The sequence below is a fragment of the Artemia franciscana genome, chromosome 9 (assembly GCF_032884065.1).
Source record: "Artemia franciscana chromosome 9, ASM3288406v1, whole genome shotgun sequence".
NCBI lineage: Eukaryota > Metazoa > Arthropoda > Branchiopoda > Anostraca > Artemiidae > Artemia > Artemia franciscana.
Window position 1 is genome coordinate 50951916 of NC_088871.1, and position 25662 is coordinate 50977577.

A 25662-nucleotide genomic window follows, 5' to 3' on the forward strand; every position below is an offset into this window, starting at 1 on the left:
ATGCTCTTTACAATTATAATAATTGCTTCTAGGCCTACTGGAAATCCATGCCATATAACATTGAAATTTACCAAAGTATGTCCCAGGAAGGTATTTTAAAGTACCCACCTTCACTCCTCCCTCTAGAGAGCCCTGAAATTTGTCTACATGACAGGTCTATACCTATTGAAATTTTTGACAAAACAACATTTTACCTTAATTTTCAGTTACTAGTTGCTTTTTCTCATCCTTTAGTTCTGAAAATGCTATTCCTGTTATTTGAGTAGAATTTTTAGCTAGCCTATATCAATGTTTTTTTTTTCAAAAAGTTAGGAAATGTATTTACATATCTTTAAAACCTTATAAAATAGAATTCAACAAAGTTATGAAGCTGAAAACAATTTTGTTGTATTTTATTTAAGCAGAAGATCTATTTTGCAAGGTTTCACTTTTATAACACATGTATTTTTAAAGTTCATCAAAGGTCAGGGCCCTCTAGAGAGAGAAGGAGTAGAGTTAGCTACTCCAAAATACCTTCCCTGGACATACTGTAGTCTGTAGATTCATCCCTGAAAGTTTCATTTTCCTAACCTAAATTGTTTCTGAGATAGCAAGAAGTCAATTAAATAGATTTTTACTGATTTGTTTAATGACTAAATACAGAAAAAAATGCTTAAATGTATATATTGAGTGATTAAATTATTGATTGTCAAAATACTTTGAGTCATTGAAGTTCCTGAGGATTGCTAGCCTAAAAGGCTTTATTGATGGAGTTTTTATTAAATGAGAATAGTGATTTTTGGAACCTGATTTCCCAAAGCTCAAAGCAAGGTAATTTTCATTGAACCATTGATAATGGATTAAAAAGTAAAAACTGGTATTTTTGATAAAGTCAGAATCAGCAAAATCAATAAGTATATCCAGAAAAAACAAGGATAGCCTAAAATTCAAGTTTAGTTATTTTTGCTATATTAGAAAGGGGCTAGGTTAAGAAAATAAAAATTTCAGGGATGGGTCTGTAGACTAGAGCAGCCTATGTCCTGGGAAGTATTTTGAAGTAGGCTACCTGCTACCACCCCTAGATGCCTCTGAGGACTTCACAACTCAATCCCACTGTATGAGGTTTCAGAGATGTACAAATACATTCCCTAAAATTAGCTGAGAAAAACAATTTATATGGGTTAAAATTCTGCTCAAACAACATGAATTGCTTTTTTAGAACTAAAACCAGAGAAAAGGGAACTGAAAATTAAGGTAAAATGATATTTTGTCAAAGTTTTGATAGGTATAGACCTGTCAAGTAGGCAAACTTCTAGCCTAAGACTAAAAAAACCAGAAAAGTGTTAACATAGAAGCTTGGGAAAACATTCCCAGGGTATTTATTTGGCCCTGGATTCATTACTGAAAGTTTCATTTTTCTAATGCAACCCCTTTCCAAGATTGTGGAAAGTAGCTAAACTAGAATTTTACCAAGACAAGCTCTTGTTGTATTTAGAGGTTATACTGGTTGAGAAAGATGTTAGCAAATCAGAGGTTTTCAATTTTTACTACAGTAACTTTCATTAATATAAATTAAAAATAATATTGGCCCAATGCCAGATCCTTGTGAATTGCCAAGGTCTGTTCTGGAAGGTTTAAAGAAGAGCAGGTGGATTGACCATGTATATATGAACCCAAGAATAAGCACTACCTCTTATGTCTGTATAGGGCAATTTCTGAAGACCAATCTTATGTATCAATGAGGTACATATTTTTTTATACAATGAGAAACAGAGCATATCAGATGAGACTCAAGAGTTGACTCATTTTTTAACAAGAGTTGCATATGCATGCTCAGGCAGTAAAATTCTATTTTAGCAACTTTTTACTCTCTTGGAAAGGGGTATATTGAACACTAATGAAACTTAAACAAAACAACATTCTGTGTTAATTTTCAGTTATCAGAGTCTTCTTCTCTGATTTTAGTTCTGAAAATACAATTCCTGTTATTTGAGCAGAATTTTAAACCACATTAATTTTTTTTTCAAAATTTAAGAAATGTATTTGCAAATCTTTGAAACCTCATAAATTGTGACTGAGCAAAGTTGTAAAGCTGAAAACAGTTTTATTGTACTTCATGTATTTAGAAGATGTATTTTGCTAGGTTTCATTTTTATAACATAGATGTTTAAAGGTCAGGGCCCTCCAGAGAGAGAAAGAGCAGATGTAGTTACTTCTAACTACCTTCCCAGGACATACTTTAGTCTATAGACCCATTCCTAAAAGTTTCATTTCCCTAACCTAACCCCATTCCAAGATAACAAAAAGTAGCTAAACCAGAATTTTACCATATAATCTTTGGACTATTTTGAACAAAATCACTTTCAAAATTTTGTTTGGGTTTATTTGGGAAAAAAGGTAAAGGGGGGTGAGTGCTAGCTGAGTACTAAACTCTAAAAAAGATACAGGACAATAATTTACAGGGTCATTTTGTGACCCACCTATAAAAAGAATAATAACAAGAGCACCCATTAAACCCTTTGTGAATACACCATCTTGAAAAGGGAGATAAACTTGACTATCTTATTAAAAATGTAGGCTGTGACAGAAGATGAAGAACTCCTAAAAACACTGACAATCCAGCAGAAGAACCACCCTGACTCAGAGGTGCCATTTGGACCAAATCTTGGGGTGGGCATAAACTCCATCTTGCCCCCCCCCAACTCACTTCATGTTGCATAATCATCCAGGAAATGGGAATTTGACAGAACTTGAGAATTTTATTATGTATCTTACCTACTTTCAAAGTTTACAATAATTAATAGCAAATAGCATAATTATCCCAAGGGTCGTCAAGTAATTATGCTCTTTGGTTAATAGGCGTGCAGTAATTTCAAATCAATTGGACAGAATGGATTATGTTGGACATAATGGATTATTATGGCTGGCAAAGGGCCCTTTGTGGTGGAAGCTTGGGCCCCCTGGAAAATCTGGGGTGGGCATTTGCCCACCCCTGACAACCCCCCCCAAATGGTGCCTCTGCCCTGACTCCTTCATTATTAGAAAAATATAAAGTAATAATATCTTGAGCTTTTAGATCACCCTTCTCTCACCCTTTTACTGTCAATCAAAACATCTGAAGGGACAGACAGGAGAAGAGAAAATGAAATCATAGCAGGATTAATTATTTGCCATGTTATAAAATTTCTTATAATAAAAAAACAATTAGCCTTTTGATAAGGTAAATAGTAAAATCTTCTATAAGCTTTGAAAAATTGACATCAAGATTCTTGTCAGTATGGTTTAGAGGATCTGTTAGCCCTTTAAAGATTATTTTTCTTCTTCCACTTTTGATTTGACTGGAATGAAGGCTGGATTGACCAGAAAGAATCACAGCTTCTTTGAACAACTCATAAAACAATTTAAATAAAGTTTGAATAAAGACCCTGGTACTTGTATGGTAAACACCCTACCTAATGTTGTTCATTCATTGATGCATTATAGAGCTGGTTTCTTTTGAAAACCATTCTTACTTCATTATATGCTGAATAATTGTACCTACCACATAAGTCAGGCAGACCTGCTACACAAATCCCCCCCCCCTCCCTAATGTGTAAATAGATAGCCCAAATTTGTTTCTAAAGTGTTATATTTTTACCTTACTTTTGGATATTTAATTAGGATTGAGTGTTAGAGAAACATATTAGAAGAACATTTGGTAGGGCATATATCACACAAGTAACAAAACCCTAGAAGGGCCCTTTAATGATCATTCAATTTTAAAGAAGAAAAACCAACCCTTTTAGGCAAGGAATCAGAAATTTCATGCCTGGGAAAAACAGGATGAAAAAATATTATCTACCAAAGAAGCAGTGTCTAGTGCTTTAAACTATTAGTTTATTGACTTACCTATAAGAAAATCCTTTTAGAAGGACCAAAAATCCTATTTTGTCATATTTATCATTTTTGTATTTTGATTTAATTCACATAAACATAGAATACTTATTTTCTTCTTTTTATGTAAATGTTGCTTTTATTGCTTAAGTTTTACCATATAAATTGCAAATATCAATTTTTTTTTCCTGAAATCAAAAGAGAAAAAAATCAAATCAGGTGTGGTGCATTCAAATGTTTTAGTCTATTGATAGATAACCTGACTGCTTCATGGGTGAACCATTGGTTGTTAGGCCGGCATACTTTGTGTTAAAAGAAAAAGCACTGTCAAATTACAAAAATAGCTCATGTCATCTTTTTCCATGATTCAGTGTGGTGACAATCATTAAACTTTTTACAATGCTTTAATCTACATAATTATGAATAGAAGAAAAATTTTAGAAAATTCTAGCTTTCATCTATGAATGGCACCTGATGCACTATTATAAAAAAGATTTAAGTTTTTATTGTCCCAGATTTTATTTATCCTCAATTTTATTTATCATGGAGGCCACTTAGCATCAACCCTGCCAAATCTATTTGGTAATTATAAAAACCAATAGAGGTTGATAGAGGGTGGAGCCAGGGGCAAAAAAAGCTCTTGTTTTGCTGTGCTTGGTACATTGAGCTTCAGAGTATCCAAATGCCAAATCCTCCAAATTTATTTAAGAGCGTATGTTTTGATTTTCTGATCTTCCATTATCTACCACACACTCTGCCAATGGCCACAATACAAATCATCAAAAGGTTTTTCTAATTCTAGTAGCAAAGCCACTTCTTTTCAGCCTCTGGAATAGAGTTTCCAACCTCTAAAACTCCATTACAATATTTGTCAAATACCTTCAAGGTCAGAGTTGACACAAAGTAGAGTAATGTCAAGTGGAGGTATTATTAAGAGACCAACCAATTGTCAATTTAGCAACAGTACTTTAGCATCTGTAATAATGTAGTCCTTAGGTTGTTCCATGTTGCAGCTTAAGGTATACCAAATTCAGCAAGGCAATTTTTTGCCTTGATAAAGAGTAAAGCGGGGACAATGTGGTGATAATTTATTTTTACCATCTGTACAAAACATTAAAAATGCTGATAGAGGAGTAAATAAAGCCAAAAAAAACAAAACAAACTACAAAAGTACAACATAGGAAGTAAAAAACAATGAAGAATGAGCTTACATGTCAATCAAACAAAACTACACCATAGGAAATTTAAAAAAAAAATGAGACACCTATAATGAATACCAACACAATTTAAACATAGATGCAATTCAGAGGAAAATCACCAATACATTTTCTACCCTTTGGAATCTTAATGAAAGTTCCTCCATTTTCACAGTAATATCAAAACTGTATTTCTTAGTGATATAAGTATTCCTGAACCAGAGAGGAAAGCCAAGACAAAACTTACAACATCTGAAGAACTGTCTATGGGTTATATGGTACCTAGTCTTGTTGAACAACTGCCAAACCAGCATAATAGATGATCTATGGGGTCCAAATGTTGAATTGTAGAGTCTTCCTAGGCAATTCTTATCAAACTGCCCTTTTATTTTGGCAAGTATGCCATAACTCTTACAAAGTTTTTCCTTGATTGCTTGAATAAAAAGAGTTCTGTTATTCTTCATAGACACATCAAAAGGTTGTTCTAGATAATTTAACATATTGATACATGCAATTTGGAGTGACCATGCTCAATGAGATTTACTTGCTTAAGATTTTTGATTCAATACCCTAGATTTGGTTATAGAAGCCTCTAAGGAAAAACCTATATCTGGAAGACTAGATTGGACAGCATTGAAGTTTAAAGATCTTTAGCTAACAGACTTATATCATCAGCGTAAGATAGATAGCTAATATCAATGAACCAGTGTATCAGGAAGGGAGGAATTTTTTTAGTAGTTGTCTGATAGGGTGATTAAATTAAGCTGGACTAATAACAAAACCTTGTTTGACCCCTCTTGTTACTAGAATACAATTGGTATGATGGGTACCAGAACACAACTTAACATGAAAATTTTTATGGCAATGCCATAAGCAAAGGATCTTTATTCTTCTTCCTAATGTAAGCTACAATGCCTTCACAGAGAGTCATGGGCACAAATTGCTGAAACACAATGACCTGGAACAGCAGGGAAAGGTGACCAAAGAGATAAGCCATTCCATGCTTTAGATGCATGGTCTTTAGGTCATCCAGACCAAGGGCTTTTGCTGTTTACATCAGCTGAATTTGTGTAGCTACAGATGAAGTCAAAATATTTACAAGGTTCTTACTACTGTCAATATTAATTGTTAACTACCATGATACCTACCTAGGTATCTTCTTAAAGATCTACATAACTACTAAGTCCATTGATTTTTGAACTAAAATCTAGTTGCCATTAAGTCATGGGTAATTGGAGGAAAAGCCAAGACAGATAGTCAAAGTGAGACATATAGCTGGCATAAGGTTTTTTCAGTATTGTATAAAAGTGATGCCATTTTCACTTGTTGATGGATACTCTATTGTCCATCCCTCCTAGGGCAGAACTAAGGTAGATAGTCATAGAACAAAGGGATGATCAAGAAAGAATATCTTAAAAAGAAGACTTGTGAGGTTGCAAGTCAGCTATAAAAAAACAAAACAAATATGAGTATGGCAATCTCAAATATTAATCTTTTCAGATTCAAGGGAGTACAAGCAATTAAGCTTGGAAACTTTTTCCATAGAAGTTGAGGATTATTTTGGACAGTATAAGATGTATCATATACTTGTTGTTTTTCCATTTTCTGATAAACTTACAGAAGCCACGTTTGTAGATTTCATAAGTTCAAATACTACTCTAGAAAAAGGCCTACCACACAAACTATATATGATACCAGAAACATTGTTGGAGCTTTGCCTCTTTAAGTTGAGGATAATCCAACCAACCTTTTTTGGGATGTCTAATTGTGACAGAACCTGCTGCACAAGCCTTGGCAATTTTTAAACAATGCACTATATCAGCAAGATAGCAATCTAGATCACTAGAATTTCCTTTAGACACATGAGATTTTCATTGAATGTTTATCAGCCACTACTAACAAGTCTTTGACTTTCTTGCGTCTCTTTCTCTCTAAGATATCATATGATACATAAACTTAATCTTCAAAATGTGTAAATAAAGAACATAATAGTATAGCTCAATATAAAGGTTTACTTATTGTTGTTGAAATTGGTAATGGTAATTTAAGGTGAGATTGGTTACTGAGCAGAAAAAAAAATCATCCAAAGCGTGTACTGGTTAAGTTGCTACATGAAGTGAGTTGGTGACTACAACGTCTAAATTAGAACTAGAGCCAGAACTATGGATATAAGTACAATCTTTAGGAACAAGAGACATATATCTCGTGGCAAAGAACTAGTAAACATCTGCAAGAAGTGGGGACATACCTTTTTAAAGATCAGTATTAAAATCAGTACAAATCGTCAGCCTTTTACCAGACCATATTTGGTAAGGTAATCTTTGACAGCAACGCACAAGCGATGGCATATTTCTGGGATAAATGCTCGTCATGATAATTCGTCAGCATATAGACACAAAAGTACCATTTTACTAAAATCAACTGCAACAAAAAAATCACTACTATCAAGAAACTTGCATCTGTAATTTTTATGCACTGCTACCGAAATTCCGCCAGATGACTGGTAGATCTAGCTGGTGAACAAAACTCTTGCAAACTTGAGTTATCAGAATTTAAAAGATGCTCAATAATGCAAACTATATCAAATACACCAAAAATTAACTGCAGAATATCTAACTCTTCTTGTGCTTTGTTACATTTGAAGTATAGTTTTGGTCTTTCTAAGGACTTGGAAAGTCCATACAGGCAATATTCAATCTTACTACTGTACTAAGTGCTGCTTCCAGCTTCTTGTGAACAAAAGCTTAGCTACACAACCTGGCCTAAACACCTTGCACTAATAACATTTTTGTCTGCATTCACAATGTTTGATAAATCAAAATCTCTTTCATTGTTTATAATCCCCAGAAACTCTTTCTTGACTAGTCTTGACAAATATTGGGATCCTTGGGAATCAGGGCTATGACACTAGAAGCCCAAATTTCCTCCTTCGTGTAGATAAGCAAGCCATTGTGCACCTTGTCTATTTGGCCTGGCCTTTCAAGGAACACATTGTTAGATTGTAGGCTAGCTGGTATGCTAGATAATACAACTGGGTAGCTTACCAGCTTTAGCTGCATAGGTGTAGGCCAGACAATTGACCTTGTATTGCTTGAAGTTAGCATATACTCGTTTTTTTTCAGCTAAATGGCTTAGCCTATTAACACAGTTGTTCAATCTTGAAGTTATGATAGTATTAGGGTTGTCAATATTTCAGCACATCCAAAGGATCAAAATCATAAAGCAGGGTTTTCTTAGCTTCTTAGCTTCTCTTTCTGTAAAAATGTCAAATATTCCACCCATAAATACAGTTGCTGGCAACATGCCCCTGCATTTCTCATGAAATAAAAGAACAAGTTTTTTCAACTGTAAGTAAGTAGCAACATTAAAACTGAAGGCAAACAGAAATTATTATGTATATGAGGGTGTTTGCCCCCCCCCCCCCCTAGTCAATACCTAACTCTTTATGCTAAGAAATTTTTTGTTCTTTCAAGAGAACTATTTATTTTAATTAAACAGCCTTGTGATTCAGGAGTCATTCCTAAAGAATTGGAACAAAATTTGAACTTTAGCATAAAGAGCAAGGTATTGACTAGATGAACTCACTCATATATGTAATAATTTCTGTTCGTTTTAATGTTGCTCCTTGCTTTTGATTGAGAAAAAAATGTTGTTGTTTTTTTATTTAATAAAGATCAATGTTGAATTTTAAAGTTAACAAGGATTATAGACTTGTAGCTTATACAATGTATATCTATAAAACCTGCTCAAACAAACTAGAGATATTTCCTATTATTTATAAAATTCGAAAAACTAGCACTGTGTCACATTTTTTTTTAAGTCATTTTAAGTCAAAAAGTGCTGAGATGTCAACTTTTTGCTATGAAAATTACTTCTTCTGCATTTTGATGCAAAGGAAAACCAACTTAAATTGATTATTGAGTCCCTGCAAATGCCTGAGAGGGTTTTTGCTTTATCTGGGATAATGAGGGTAAAGTAATTTTTTCTACTATTTAAAAGGTAAACTATGGACTATCTTAAACAGCTGATGGATATTTAAAAGATAGGGTTTTAAATTCGAAAATTTAGGTGTAATCATTGATGAATCATTGTCATGGAAAAAACATATAAATTCATTATCTATTAAAATTGAAAGAAGAGCTGGGATTTTGTATGGACTGAAAAATGTCCTTCCGAAAAAGTTTTACAACCCTTTTTTTTACTCTTGTTTATCCTTATATTCAGTATAGCTGTTACGTTTAGGCTAATTTTTTTTGTTATAATTTAAAGACAATTCAAACCTTACAAAATAGAGCTGTAAAGTCAATTTATTTTAATAAACTTAATACTAAATATTTAAATTTTGAAACCATCTATCAAATATCCATCAGCTGTTAAAGATAGTTCAAAGTGTACCTTTTTTATAGTAGAAAAAAAAAATCACTTTACCCTCATTGTCCCAGATAAAGTAAAAACCCTCTCAGGCATTTGTGGAGACTCAATAATCAATTTCAATTGGTTTTTCTCTGCATTCAAAATGCAGAAGAAGTAATTTTTATAGTAAAAAATTCACACCTCAGCATTTTTTGAGCAAAAATGTCCTTCCGCAAAATGTTTTGCGAACCCTTTTAACTTACTCTTGTTTATCCATACAACTGTAGTATGGAGCAACCCAGCTCACTAGTAAACGAAACTCTAAAAAACGGAATTTTGATGCTAAAAGATACATCAAAAAAATCGAATTTTCATGCTGATTTTAAATATATAAGTTTTATAAAATTTAGTCTTTGTCGTCAAAAGTTGCGAGCCTGAGAAAATTTGCCTTATTTTGGAAAATAGGGAAAAACACCCCCTAAACTTCGTAGAATCTTAACGAAAATCATACCATCGCATTCAGCGTATCAGAGAACCTAGAAGCAAAAATTTCAAGCTCCTATCTACAAAAATGTGGAATTTCGTATTTTTTGTGAGAAGACGTATCACGGGTGTTTATTTGTTTTTGCGTTTTTTTTTCCAGGGGTCATCACATCGACCAAGTGGTCCTAGAATGTTGCAAGAGGGCTCATTCTAACGGGAATGAAAAGTTCTAGTGCCCTTTTTAAGTGACCAAAAAAATTGGAGGGCACCTAGGCTCCCTCCCTCACTCTTTTTCCCCAAAGTCAACGGATCAAAATTTTGAGATAGCCATTTTGTTCAGCATAGTTGAAACCCATAATAACTATGTCTTTGGGGGTGCCTTACTCAAGTTCAACTTTGACCAGTGTTTACATACAGTAATGGTTATTGGGAAGTGTACAGACCTTTTCAGGGGGATTTTTTGGTTTGGGGTGGGGTTGAGGGGAGTGGGCTATGTGGGGGATGTTTCCTTGGAGGAATATGTCGTGGGGGAAGAGAAATTCAATGAAAAGGGCGCGGGATTTTCTAGCATTACTATAAAAAAACAATGAAGAAATAAACATGAAGAAGTTTTTCAATTGATAGTAAGGAGTAGCATTAAAACTTAAAACGAACAGAAATTATTACGCACATGAGGGGTTCTAAAAATACTTCAGCATAAAGAGCGAGGTATTTAAGAGGAGGTAAATACCTCACTCTTTATGCTAAAGTTTTTTAGTAATTTCAACTATTTATTCTACGGCCTTTCTGATTCAGGGGTCATTCTTAAAGAATGGGGACAAAACTTAAGATTTAGCGTAAAGAGCGGGGTATTAACGAGGGGACAAACCCTCTCACATACATAATAAAAATATAAGAATATAAAAGTTTGTTACGTAAGTCAATTCTTAAGAAAGCCATTTAGCCAAAAAAAGAATTAATATGCAAATTTCATTTTAATATTTTATGTGCAGAGAGCCAAAATCAAACATACATTAATTCAAAAACGTTCAGAAATTAAATAAAAAAAACTAGTTTTTTTTTACTGAAAGTAAGGAGCGACATTGAAACTTAAAACGAACAGAAATTATTCCGAATATTAAATAAGTTGTCCCCTCTGCAATCCCTCGCTCTTTACGCTAAAGTTTGACTCTTTGCCACAGTTCTACTTTTAGCGTAAAGAGCGAGGGATTGCGGAGGGGACAACCCATTTCATATACGGAGTAATTTCTGTTCGTTTTAAGTTTTAATATCGCTCCTTACTTTTAGTTAAAAAAACTAGTTTTTTTTATTTATATAATTTAAAGACAATTCAAACCTTACAAAATAGAGCTTTAAAGTCAATTTATTTTAATAAGCTTAATGCTAAAGAATTTTTTCTTAAATCTCAATTAATAACAATAAGACAAATTTGCCAATTCCAAACTGCTGTATTTATGTAACAGCATAACACCCCCAGGACTAAAACAACTTGTCGTTTTTCATTTATCATCATATTATCATGCTTATCTAATGTCGTCATCTACACATTTTTCTCTAATGTCTGATATTTGTCACACGCAAAGAGCAGCTTTTCTATAAAATATGTTGGAGTGAAATTATGGAATAGTATTCTACTGGAAATAGAATATTCTTTTTCAGTTCCATCATTTCAACAAAATTAAATCATTTCAACAAAATCTTCTTTCTACTAGTGCATATGAATGATGTTTAGGATTCTCTCCTTTTTTTATGTATTACACAGTGCTTTTTCTCAGTATTCTTTCTGTTTCGAAGTTTAACCCTATTGTTTTGTCAATAATCAATGATACATTAATATGAATTCTCGATCTTCTCCAGGGACTACATTTAGGCCCTAGGGATTATTAATCAGTCCCTGGAGTTGTGTGTGTGTGGTTTATATTCAATAAAGTTCAAAGTAAAAAAAAAATTTGTTTAAGTTGATTTATTTGTTTATTCAATTTTTGTTTGTTTTTTGTTTCATTTGTTCTTCAATAGTAATTTCTGACAGTTTTGAGTCAGAATTATCATAGGTTTTTAGTTGTGCTGATCTTAAGTTTAATATGGTCTTTTTCTTTAAATTGTCAGTTTCAAGTTTTTCACCATTCCCTATTTCAAAATATTTTTTTTTTTTCATTAAAGTAGCCTATAAAAATTAGTATCAAAGTAACAATAAGCAATTTTCATTACTTAGATCCCTTGTCATGTAAAGCAGTAAATGCCACCACCCGTTTCATAAAAACCTTAGATGTTAATAACAGGCACTTAGCATAGCTTTTAGCCCTTGCCCCGGGGACCAGTGGGTGTCAACTCCAGAGGTATAGTTATTTTGCCTATGGCCTATTTTGAACAAAGGGATTAAAAATTTCGATTGGATCCATTTGGGAGAAATGGGTGTAAGAGGAACTAGTTGCCCTCGGATCATTTTTTACCCTTAAAAAAGAACTAGAACTTTCAATTACCAATCAATTGAGCTTCCTGCAAAGATCATTAGGCCACCCCTTCCATAAAAGCTTTATATGCTCCTGGGGCATGGCTTGCAAAACTTGCTCTCAGGCTTTGGGGGGTTTTGTCAGCCCTGGGGTTCTTTTTATCTGATTCTCAAACTATTTAAAATAACTTGGCTATCTAAAAATTTTAATCAGATCTGTTTTCGTAAAATTGGGCGTGGGGGGGGGCTAATGCTCTCTAATCACTTTCGACTCTTAGAAGACACTACAATTAAGTTTTCAACAAGTTTTTTCAACTGGAATTAAGTAGTAATGTTAAAGCTTAAAAATAACAGAAACTATTCTATGTTTAATGGAAATTGCCTCCTCATAAATACCTTGGTCTTTATGCTAAAGTTTGATTTGTGGCCCAATTCTTTAAGAACGACTCCTCAAACACAAGGGCCATTTAATTTGTACAAGATGGTTATTCTAGTGCTAAAAAAGCAAAGTATTTAAGAGGGGGCACCCCCCCCCTTCATATACAGAATAATTTCTTTCATTTTAAGTTTTGGTGTTGCTCCTTACTTTCAGTTTAAAAAAAGTTTTTATTGTTAACAGTTTCTTGTACTATTTTTAAATTGTTTGAGTCAGTTATTTTGGATGAAATTGTTTCTAAATGTTATGTCCCACCCCACCAGTTTGGTTACCAAAAAGGTATTTGCTGGGAGCATGTCCTTTTTGCTTTAATGAATGTTCTTGCTGATGCAGAAAGAAGTAGATCCCATATTATCCTTTGTGCTTTAGATGTTGCTCATGCTTTCGACTCTTGCATTTTTTCCCAAGTTTTATTTGAAGCGTATAAAAGAGGGGTAAATTGTTGTATAGTAAAGTGCCTTTTGTATATGTACCATCACCTTAAGGCGAAGTTAAAGGGGGGATCTTCCCTTTTTGATATTTTGAAAGGGGTCCGTCAATGTGGCCTTACCTCACCTTCTTTATTTAATAACTCTGTTTTAAATGCCCAAAATTCTGTTAATTTTAGTTGTATTCACCGTGGATTTAACTTGTCTTTAATAACTTTTGCAGATGACGTTTTGAATCTAAGCCGTACTTTTAGTGGATGTGAAAACGCGTTTAATCAGCTTTACAATGAATATAAAAATTCTTTCAACATAGAAAAAATGGCTTTCTTTCAACAACTGCCATTGTAGCTTTCAATTTTAAAGAGACAAATGGCCCTATTTTTTGTATCTTTAGCTAATGTTCAAGTCCCCCTTTCTCAAAAATTAGTTTACCTTTGAACGTCTATTGGAAAAAATATGAAAGAAACTGTGAAATTACCCCTTGAAAATTTGAAGAAAAAACTGAGAATTGCTTATGCTTCAATTGTATCTAATATTAAACATATTGATAAATTAAATCTTGCGAAAATATATAATAGCCTAGTTTTACCTCATCTCCTTTCTCTTTGTCTGGTTTGGCAGTTTTTTAGTGAACCTCAGAAACTATCTGTTCGTAGAGTATATTTTCGTTATGCTAAATTCCTTCTCAGTTACCCTCCTTGGACTAGAAATAAAGGCTTCATGATTTTCGTTCTTCTATGTCGATACTGTCTCACCCATGGTCAGCATTACTTGTTTCATTGTTTGTTTGTGTTGATTTGTATTTATTTGTAGCTTTTTTTTCTCTTATTACTCCATCTTAAGGGCGTTCCGCCCTCTTTTTTGTAGATGGGTTATAAATAAATTGATTGATTGATTGTTATTTGATAAGTTTACAGGACCACAACATCTATGGTTTTAATGTGGCATATTATCTTTTTTATATATTGCTAAGCTTTTGTGTTGTTATTGGACATATAGCCGCCATCTTTTCTCGTCATTTTAAAATGAGGCAAGACTATGGCTTCCTCTGTTTTGTTTTTTAATTTATATATGAAAAAAGATAATAAATACTTATATTTGAACAGATGTAAATATGTCTTATTTTGTTTCAGTTTGAATATGTATAATCGAAATGATAATGCTTATGGTGACGAAAGGAGAAGATGGAATGCAGATGATCGCTACACACAGCCGAGTAGATATCAAGATACAGGAATTTCCAGTGGCCTCAGAGGAAATGACTATCAAAGCCGTCAAAGTCTAATGTCCACAAATTATGATGACATTCGTTCTTTTAATGCAAATTCAGGAAGAGTAGCTCTTCTTCAAGAAAATGAGATGAGGAGGCAAGAAACTTTGGAGCGTCGATCTGATTCCTATGGAAGTGGAGGTCAATATGGAGGCTTCAGAGAGAGAGGTGACCGCCCTAGAAAGTCCGTTTATGATGAAGGTCCTTATCATAGACAGGAAACTGAGAGATATCCTCCTAGAAGAGAAGAGCCACTAAGAGGAAGAGGGTTGCTTGGGGAGCCTGAACAGCAATTTCTTCGACCTCAACCCAACATGGTCCATCAAATGGAATCTGAAGCCAAGCTGGCTTTGGCTAATACTCTGATTAATGCCCTTGTTCAGAGTCAGCAACAACCTGTACTTCCAACCCCAGCACCTTTGATGGCCCAACCCCTTATGGTAAGTATAATAGTTTTTTTATTGTTGCTTTTGCAAATTGTTACTAAAATATTAGAGTTTGGATCCATTTATCCAAAATATATTTTTCAAAAACTGCAGCACTGACCCTCCTGAGACCTCTCCCGACGTACTATCCAATATTTTTCCCAACTATCGGCCAGGAACCGTCCTGGCCGAGTGGATTGGTGCGCTGGATTCGGGATTCTTTGTCTGAGAGGGCGCTGGTTCGAATCCCGGTGTACCCAATTCTTCAGTTTGGGATGGGGGTCAGTGGCGTGACCCTGTAAGCTTAGCCAGAGTTGGCCCTGCTCTAAATAGGTACCTGGAGAAATCTGAGGAAGGTAAACAGGAAGGGTGTGCGAAAGCACAGGATGGCTGGCCCCCAACCCCCCATTGAACTTCCTGGCTGAAGGGCCAAGAAACGGAGATCAGCACCGCCGGTTGGGACTGTAAAGTCTAATGCCGTATCCTTTACCTTTTTTATCAAATATATTGTACAACTTTCCAATATGTTTACCACTAGCAATTTATTTCCAATATATTTGCAAATCCAAGCATGATTAACACTGAATAACTTGAAAGAACCTCAACACAACTATTCCATTTTAATTCAAATATTAAATGGAATTTTCCTCCTCCACTATCTATTCGAAGCTTATGTTTATTTGTATTTGCTTTAAATAATATAATTATCCAGGTAAATGCCTTCAAAGTAATTGGTAAATATTAAAAAAAAAAAAATCTCGAATAAACTGCCCAACACTGATTTACAGATATAACTTTAGATTACCCATGCTTATTAAAATTTTTGGTTGTGGTAGGGTTTCCTAGGTATCATAATATTGCTAGGATGTCATAAATTGTGTATGCACATTTATCTCACCGTGGGAGGGTGCTAAAACGCCAAAAGCAACATTTTAAAGTCACAATTTTTATGCGCGAAAGTTCGGACAAGTCCTATTGTGAAACGCCCCTTCCCTATTTTTCATCCGTGACTGTGCCCTCACGTATTTGGAACTAGAAGAAACTTTTGGTTCTTCTTCTCTTCTCTCTCTTTCTATTATGTTCTTTTTCCCTTTTCGACTTGTTTCACCCTATTCTTTCTAAAAAAAATAGATGGAAGGGACAAATTCATTTATCTTTTATTCAGCATCTTTTCAATTATTACTGGTATATATATATATATATATATATATATATATATATATATATATATATATATATATATATATATATATATATATATATATATATATTGAATTTTCAAAATAATCCCAAATTTAAGCTTATAATGTAAAGGCATCAGAAAAAAATGTTACAAACATTTTTATTTAAAAAAAAAGGGCTACAAACATTTGAAGAAACGCTACAAACAAGTGAATCATGTGATAAATATATGGAATTAAAGAAAAAATATTTAAAATATTAAGGTTTCATAAGGGATAAATTAGCCTACCCCCATCCCCCCCCCTTGCCTATGCATCAGTCGTCTTGGTCAGTGTTATGCTAGATCTGTTCCTTCGAATTTTTTATTCGAATTTGAATAATCGGTAGGCCTTTCTAAAGACAATCTGAACTACTGTATCCTTTACATTTTCTAATATTCTTAATTTTAAAAAAAATTAATGGCATGTGTATTTATTTGCTATTAAGTGTTAAATCTTTTCCTTTTTTTGCAATTTGACTTAACAAAAAAATCTCATTCTAAAATTCCATCTATCCTTTTTTCATCAAATTTGTTAAGAATTATTTTTCAGTCTGCCGGGCATTCAAGTCCTTAACGTTCTTAGCCTGAGTTCTAGAGGCTTGAGTTTATTGTAGAGTAAACACCATCTATTCGTAGTGTGGGACTGTATCCGCTTTGAGGCTTATCTTCATTTTCGTCTTCACTTAATGTCTTGAATCCAGTTATAGCTACTTTGGAGAAGTTCCCTCAACTTGCAACAGGCTTTATGACTGCACTTTTTTCAAGAATGTTCCCCCTACCCAATAAATTTCCATGGTACGCACTCAGGTTTGTAAAAATTCACTCGCTTAAAATTAGTATGTACCAGTAATTCCAACTCACGAGATCGTAGTTATATTCAAAAATGTGCTCTTCAATATCCAAGGGGTATGTTCCCTCTCCCAATTAATACCCAAAGTATGTACTCAAAAAACACTTTGTCTTATTCAGTTATTAATTCCAGAATGCATCACTTTTTGGAGGGGGAGTTCGAGGAAGACGCGATGAACCGCGCTATCGGAGGGATGAAGCTCGTGGTTATGGGCAAAAGATGACAAGAAAGGTAGTTTTTACTATTTTCCCAGTGGTTTATCTATATTTTTCCTTTTATTTGTTTTTCTTTTCAATACTTTACCCTCAGCAATTCCTTGAATTCATTGTCTTTTTAAAAAAAGGCTTTATGAACATAATTTTTCAAGAAAGTTGATGTATAATATATATATATATATATATATATATATATATATATATATATATATATGTATATATATATATATATATATATATATATATATATATATATATATATATATATATATATATATTATTCCGTTTCTTCAATCTTCTATATATTCTATCATTTTCTTTAGCGTATTTACGGGCTTTGGTCTAAAACAGGAGTTCCATTTGGAGAGTGTATGGAAAGTATTTGTTTTAGTAATTTTTGAAAGTTTTCTGAACAATTGCCTGATACTCTGTGCATATAAAGTTGTAATTCTACCAAGTTCTATTGTCTAATCGAAGCGGGTGTTGTAGGAGGGATATGATTCAAAGGGGTGCGGGGCTTGAAAAGTGTCAGAAGCATCTCGTTTTGACCATTGCTTCTTTTAGTGGCTAAATTATTTATTAAGTCAGTCTTTCTTGTTAACACAGAACTTTCTTGTTTATTAAGTCAGTCTTTCTGTGCAAACTTGTAAAACCGAAAAAAACGTGGAAATTTGCAAAAAGATGAAAAGAGAATAAACAGTTGCTTAACTTTACTGTTAATTTGTAAATTTTTTTCACACATCCCCCCCTCCCCCACTTCAGTTTGTTTTGCTGCTACGTTAATTGCTCCTTTATAGTGTCGGTTACTTTCGAAGTACTTGCGTCTGATTTTCTGTCTTATAAATATCCTTCTGGAAATTATTTTAGAGAGATTTGTTGTGCTGGGATGCTACTTGGAATGATTCAATCCTCAAAGAACAATCCTCAAAATACTGGGGCTCTTTTTCTGCAAGCCCAGCCATATATTCCCAAGCTAAAATAGGGCTACTATTCATGCGGTCTTTCGGTTTTCTCGTCATATATTTATGCACCTGTTTGGTTTTTTTTGTTCATTTATCCTTTTTTCACTTACACACTTGTTTAGCTTTTATCATTCTGATTTTCACCGTCGTCCAATTATAAACTCAAAAACTAAAGTACGACTGACGATATTTTCAATGAACCCTTTCGATATTTTATATCATTCTTAACATATTTACACGCCTTTGCCAATTTTTGATTTCTAGTTTGCCGTTTTGCTTCTTTCTTTATGCTTGTTCATCTTCCGTCGTTCTGATTTTCATTGTTGTTCTTCTTTTGCCCAATTAGCTATATACTCAAAAGCTAAACTACGACTGGCAATATTTTCCATGTACCCTTTCGGTATTTCACATTTTTCGTAATATATTTACACCCTTGATAATTTTTATTTCCACTTGTCTGTTGTTGTTTTTTTTTTCACTTGATTCTATCGTTCTCATTTTCTCTGTCGTTACACTTTTCCGGAATTAGCAGTGTACTTCAAAGCTAAATTAGAACTAACATTATTTTTGTTCCTTTTCGCTGTTCCACTTTGTTCTTAAGATATTTATACGCCTTTACCATTTTCTAATTTCAAAGTATCTATTTTCATTTTGTCTTTTACACTTGTTTTCTTTCATCATTCTGATATTCAGCGTTGCGACGTTTCCTTTATCTGTCCTATTACTTTAGGTGAAATTCGCAAATTTCCCCCAAAGTTCATTTGCTATAGTGTCTCAGACCGCGTTAGTATGCCAAATATAAAATTATTTATGTGATTCTCATGAGAATTTTTTTTCTTTCAAACTTTAATTCTTTTCCTCTAAAATAGGAAATTGGAGATTCCATTTTTTAAATATCCACATATCCATTTTTTGTTTACTCTTTTACACTTATTTGCTTTTATTATTCTGGTTTTCACCATTGCGACCTGTTGTTTTCATTATTGTATCCTATTACTTTAGGTGAAATGTACAAATTTTTCCAGAGTCCATATGCTATCGTCTCTCAGTCCGCGTTAGTATGCCAAATATAATACTATTTCTATGAACTCAAATAGAAAAAAAATTTTCTTTCAATCTTTCATTCTTTTCTTCTAAAACAGGAATTTGGAGATCGTCGTCGAGATGAGAAACCATATGACAGAAAGAAAAATATTCAAGCGAAGCAAACACCATCTAGGTAAGATCCTGGTAACTACCCTTGACCGATGTTCCAGTTTCATTGCTCGATGCTCTCTTGATGTTCTTGCTGTTTCCAAATTTTATTGGAACTTCAAATACAGCCTCATTTCTTGATTCAGATTTTATCTGAGCTTTTTTCAGTATTTAAAAGTCAATCAAGAAGACTTATTTAAGGCAGTTTAATGCCGGAGGCATACTCCCACAGCATATATTAAACTAAAATCAGCCCTATCCTTATTCAATATCATTGGCATATTTTCAAAGACAACTTGGCTTAAAAAGAATTTCTGCCTCCGTTTGCATACTTCATAAACAATTTGGCAACACTGTTTAAGGTATGTTTTCAAATTGTCCTAAATATTAATCTCACTTAAAGAATATATATTATACTCTAAAGTGTTGTCTTCATTGTTCTGCCCTCTGGTGTCTCATCAAGAAGACAAGATATTTCAACCCTATTTTGACATATGCTGACCATATGGTAGCACTGTTCATGTTTTCAATGACAACTTTACTCGAAAAAAATTTCGCCTCCGCTTTTGGTAAACCAGTTTTTAAGATATTTTTGAGAATTGTTTAAATTATGAACTTCACACAAAGATTTTTCTTTGAGTAACAAATGTTCTCTTCATTGTTCGGCCCTCTGGCGTGTCATCAACAGAACATTATATGGCAACGCTGTTTTGACATGTGCTTTTCAAGTAGCCTTGCAAAGCATATGCAGGGCATATACCCCCTTCCTAAAATCTATATCCTCCCCCAGGGGTTGGACCTGTATTCAGACTTGATCTAAAGCACCCCACCCTCTCCCCCATTTTCTATCAGATCCTGGATATTTGTAACACGGGTACGACAATGCTGTTTTTGATTCGTACTTTGCAAGTAGTCTTAAGGAACATTGTGTTTTCACGGATGTCACTTTTACGTCAACGACGGAAAATTCAAATTCTGGAATACTTCTTAACGCCTTTAAATTCTATTTAAAGTAATAACAACGTTTCTAAATGAAGTCCTCCTCCTGTTCAGGTGTTCTGTAATTTCCTCTCTACAGAAAGAAAGAACGTGTGTGGCGAACGTGAACCAGGTTGGTCCAGGTTAGCCATCTTTTGAGAATCTCACTGTGGCTCTTTTTTTTACTGCATCGAAAAAGATTGACTGTTGGGGATTTTTTTCCTAGATACCCCATAGATAAGCCTATATTCCAGGATTTTCAAAATTATTTTAAGTTGAAAAGTGTGTTTACAATAAATAAAGAACGAAAAAAGTAGCGAATGTGAGCCGGTCTCCCCTACAATAACCTTATCAAGAATCTCAAAGGTGATACAAGGTCAGAGGTGAGTTTTACAGAATTAAACTAAAAACTATAAATTTTCTGATTAGTTCGTACATAACTTTGGTAGCTTTAGCTGGTCTTCCTTTTCGAGAAGAATATGTCTGTTGCCATTGATGGCATCAGTGCTAAATAGACGGCAGTGTAGCGATAGATGGGTCATTTTTGATAAGTCTCTATGTTTCCTCAAAATTATGCATAAGTGCAAATTTTTATTATAGATTTTCACACTCTATGACAAACAAAACAAATTTGTCTTGCAGGAATAGCTGTAACTTAGTAAAGAGTGAATCACGACCCATAGTACCTAAAAGTTTAAAATGCTTTTTGAAAAAATAAAACTGTCTCGTGAAAAATAACTACCATTTGAAGCTGATTTAGTATTGGTAACTATTATTTCCATTAGTGGTTAATAATAAAATGTTTTTATGGAAAAATATTTATAGGAACTTTGAAAAAAGTTTGGAACCCCTCAAAACTGGTGTTAGATATATGATAAGCATTTTATTGATATTTCCATGATTCCCATTACGTTATCATAAACATACGGCAACACCAAAGAAAATCGTACTTTGAGGGCCATTTCTAGATTGAAAAAGTTGGACAGTAAAAATGGGCACCATCATATTCTCCATGATAAAACAACCTTAAACGTTAGGTTCGCTGTTCCCCTCTTGTATACTTTCACTCCCAGGCCCCTTAATACGTTTCATAAACCGTCTGCTGATTATCAGAACTAGCAGGGTGTGTTGATATCGTAGACATCTTTAAATACTTTAATAAAAGCTGTTGATCGTATCAACATGGTTTTGTAGATTTGTGGCAATATTGTAAACATCTTTATTAAGTAAACTATTCAAAGGAAGGTAAATCTCTGATAGTCCAGTAACATCCCAACGGTAAGTATTGATTTCATTTAGAATTAATTCCTTTTTTCTAGTCTAGCTTTTGTGCATTTGTTTACGATCCAACATGTCTTGTAAGTAAATATAGATGTATTCTCCTACGGGAGAGTCGTCAATTTGGATAAATGATCGCCACTTGCCCTGGACGTGGTAGTTAAATCCCTAACATCGTCATCATTAGAAATAAAATAATTTCCACAATTTGCTACGCTAGCTCTTTAAAAGTCGGTTGCCTCGGACGCGTTAACTTCCATCATTACCATCGTTATATGAAAAAGAGGGAGTTTCGTGGCTATTCTGTCGGAATAGTGGTGAGCCATTCCTGTCCACCCTTTAAAGGGGCTATTGTGCCTTTTACAGTTGCTCTTCTAAGGACAGGATCGTTTCGTTGAGTGGTTTGAGATGCCGAGTAACTTCACCTGTTGCTGGGAGAAGCTGTGTAGAAGGTGTTTTAATTATGAACTTCAGGGGCCCTGTCCCCCTGGGTCTGCGCCTCTTTCCACGCGGTGGTACCCTTGATATTTGTAGGGTGTTCCTATATCTGCCTCCTTGGAACGCAATGAGTGTCTTTAAGGGTTCCACAAGTTATATCAGCTTCCAAGAGTCGAAATCAGCAGTAAAAAGGGCGCAGAATCGCTAATACCGAGAACGTAGGATTACTTATAAGTTATCCTACTTTACTTATAAGATTAATAGCAGCTATAAGATGCTTAGCAGGCAGGACACCACCTAAGGCACCTCCCGACTCTAGCCATTGAACGATGATTAAGTTGATCTAAATAAGCTGTGGTACTCCACCATTTTTGGTACTGCACCAACAACCATACTGGTACGGGTCGTGTGAAAGTGCGACTTTGACATGAGTTCATTTTACGCAAAGGACTCGGTGACTTAGGCAAGGTTTGGTGTGATTGAGATGGGTCTTCGGCTTCTCGGATGCTTCACCAACAGAATGGCACTCACAAGCAGGGCTTTTCGTATAATAATAATAATCATTTAATTGTGTCTTTCATACAAGAAAATAAGAGCGGAGCAATGCAATGCAAAAAATGTTCATCACCAAGGATCAAATTAAATAAAAAATTTATTAATTCGCACTCAGAGATCAGATGTAGAGGCAAGAACTCGAACGACGTCTTTTTTCCGTATATTGCAGTAGATTGCACAATGATAATTGGATCTACCATATTTTTTGAGATCTTTAAACGAATGTGTTTCTAGCAGGTAACGAAGTAAAAGCTAGGTATTTGCAATATACAGACCAGAATTTTAGTCTATATCAGTTTGCATGAACCAGTCCCATAGCGGTGATATATAAGCAGATGAGGGAGAGCAACCACTACTTGAAGCTTTGCAAGAATCCCCTCCTAACCCCCCCTCCCCCTCCCAACCGTGTGCGCCCCAGCAGCACAGTTTTTTTTAGTTTTAGTTTTTATTTATTTTTAGTTTTTTTTTTTTTTTAGTTTTTTTTTGGTTGGTGGTCTTATATGAAGCAGAGGAGGGTGAGCAACCACTACTTGAAGCTTTGCAAGAATCTGTATGTTCAAGCTAAATTTCAGAGGGACAAACTTGCCGTAACTTGAGCAAATGCTATTGCTAGTTTTCTCAATTATTAGTAAATGAGTACCCCTGATTTCGTAACCTTGCGTTATTCCCAGGTACTTCATGAAGCTTTTCTGGGAAAATCACTGTTTTGCTGGTTGCTTGCTGAGGAACCAAGAACCCCTGTCCTAACCCCCCTCCCAACTGTGTGCGCCCCAGCAGCAGTTTTTTTTTAGTTTTAGTTTTAGTTTTTATTTTTTTTTTAGTTTTTTCTTTTTCTTAGTTTTTTTTTTTTTTTTTTTTTCTTAAGTTGGCGGTGATATATGAAGCAGATGAGGGAGAGCAACCACTACTTAAAGCTTTGCCGTAGACAAGCTTGCCGTAATTTGAGCGAATTATGTTGCTAGTTTTCTCAATTATTAGTAAATAAGTACCCCTGGTATTATAATTCTACGTTATTCCAGTCACTTCATGAAGCTTTTCAAGGATAATCTTCGCTCGTTCGACCGTTACAAATGTAAGATCACTGTTTTGGTGGTTGCTTGCCGAGGAACCAAGAACTCCGCCTTAAGTGCATGCATCGACTCTCAGACGACACGTTCGTACCTAGTTATCAGGCGACGAATATTCTCTTGTAAAGAAGCAGTGTTTTTTTTTTACACTTTTCGTCTGTTGCTAGTTTCATTGAATAATCTTAGAAATTTGTATTTTCAGTTATTCAATTGGTAGGCCAGATTAAAAAAAATGATATATAAAAAAATAATAAATTAAACAGTTTAAACTAAAACATGAATGAAAGTCAAATAAGTAATCAATAATGTAAGGGTAGGTGTTACATAAAATAAAATGTATTCGAAAAATTATTACATAGGTGAAAAATTTTATTGAATGAAGGATACAGTCAAAATATTGCGATTCAGTAAGTTAGTTTTGACACTTGTATTAAGGGGGCAGCTTTTCTACGGCTATTAGGTTATAACTAAAGTCGCCTTTGAAAACTTGGAGTTCCGGTTTACTGTATTTCAAACAGTAGGCTGTACGAAAAATGAGGTCCAATCCCGCTTTCTAGGGCTATAATGAAAGAAAGGTTGAGATGGGTAGGGCACGCTCTGTGGATGAAGGATGATATTGCCGAAGATTATCCTTTTCGGTCAACGGTCTAGGGCTAAACGGAAAGTGGCAATGTGCTATGACGATGGTTATTTTTGTGATTTCTGTCCAACTTTTTCTGGAAGCTTTTTTTAATTTATTTCTTCTATAGTCTTGATTCATTGATTGCATATTTCTCTTTCTTTTCAGGGGTAAAGCTGGTGATAAAGAAAATGGAAAGAAGGACAAGACACCATCAAAAGTAAGACTCATTTCTTTCTATGAAATTCTCTATCTTACATTTAGTGTTTCTCAGTTAAATGCCTGTATTAAAGGATTGACTTTTATGGCACTTGGTATTAACCAAGTGACATAGCAATCGCAAATTTTGTCGGTCTGTCGGTCCCGGTTTTGCTTCTTTAGGCACTTCCAGGTAAGCTAGGACGATGAAATTTGGCAGGCGTATCAGGGACCAGACCAGATTAAAATAGAAATAGTCGTTTTCCCGATTTGAAAATCAAGGGGGGGGGGGGTTGCCGGTTAATTCGGAAAAATTAGCAAAAATGAAGTATTTTTAACTTACGAACGGTTGACCAGATCTTAATGAAATTAGATGTTTGGAAGGATATCGTGTCTCAGAACTGTTATTTTAAATCCCGACCTGACCTGGTGACATCGGGGGGGAGTTGGGAGGGGCAAACCTAAAATCTTGGAAAACACTTAGAGTGGAGGGATCGGGATGAAACTTGGTGGGAAAAATAAGCACAAGTCCTAGATACATGATTGACATAATCGGAACGGATCCCCTCCCTTTGGGGTATTTGGGAGGGGGGTTAATTCTGAAAAATAAGAAAAAATGAGGTATTTTTAACTTACAAACGGGTGATTGGATCTCAATGAAATTCGACGTTTATAAGGATATCGTGTCTCAAGCTCTTATTTTAAATCCCGACCGGATCTGGTGACATTGGGGGGAGTTTGGGGAGGGGTCTAAAATCATGGAAAACGCTTAGATTGGAGGGATCGGGATGAAACTTGGTGGGAAAAATAAGCAGAAGTCTTAGATACGTGATTGACATAATTGGAACGGATCCGCTCTATTGGGGGGGGGGGGCTTTAATTCTGAAAAATTAGAAAAAATGACGTATTTTTAACTTACGAAGGAGTGATCGGATCTTCATGAAACTTCATATTTAAAAGGACCTCGTTACTCAGATCTCGTATTTTAAATCTCAACCGGATCCAGCGTCATTGGGGGGGGGGGGCACCGGAAATCTTAGAAAATACTCAAAGCGGAGAGATCAGAATGAAACTGGATGGGAAGAATAGAAACCTGTGTAAGATACGTGACTGACATAACCGGATCGGCTTTCTTTGGTGGAGTTGGGGGGGGGGGGGGTTAATTCGGAAAAATGAGGCATTTGTAACTTACGA

General features: G+C 34.6%; 1 protein-coding gene across 1 annotated transcript in view; it reads left to right on the top strand.

Moving 5' to 3' along the window:
- The window catches only part of LOC136031528 (zinc finger protein on ecdysone puffs-like), a 56150-nt gene that overhangs the window by 24075 nt on the left and 6413 nt on the right, over window positions 1-25662 (top strand). The window contains exons 2-5 of the mRNA XM_065711198.1: window positions 14331-14907; window positions 17097-17195; window positions 19284-19360; window positions 24439-24490. Of these exons, the coding sequence (XP_065567270.1) occupies window positions 14338-14907; window positions 17097-17195; window positions 19284-19360; window positions 24439-24490 (798 nt within the window). The 5' untranslated portion in view covers window positions 14331-14337. The remainder of the gene's footprint in view (window positions 1-14330; window positions 14908-17096; window positions 17196-19283; window positions 19361-24438; window positions 24491-25662) is intronic.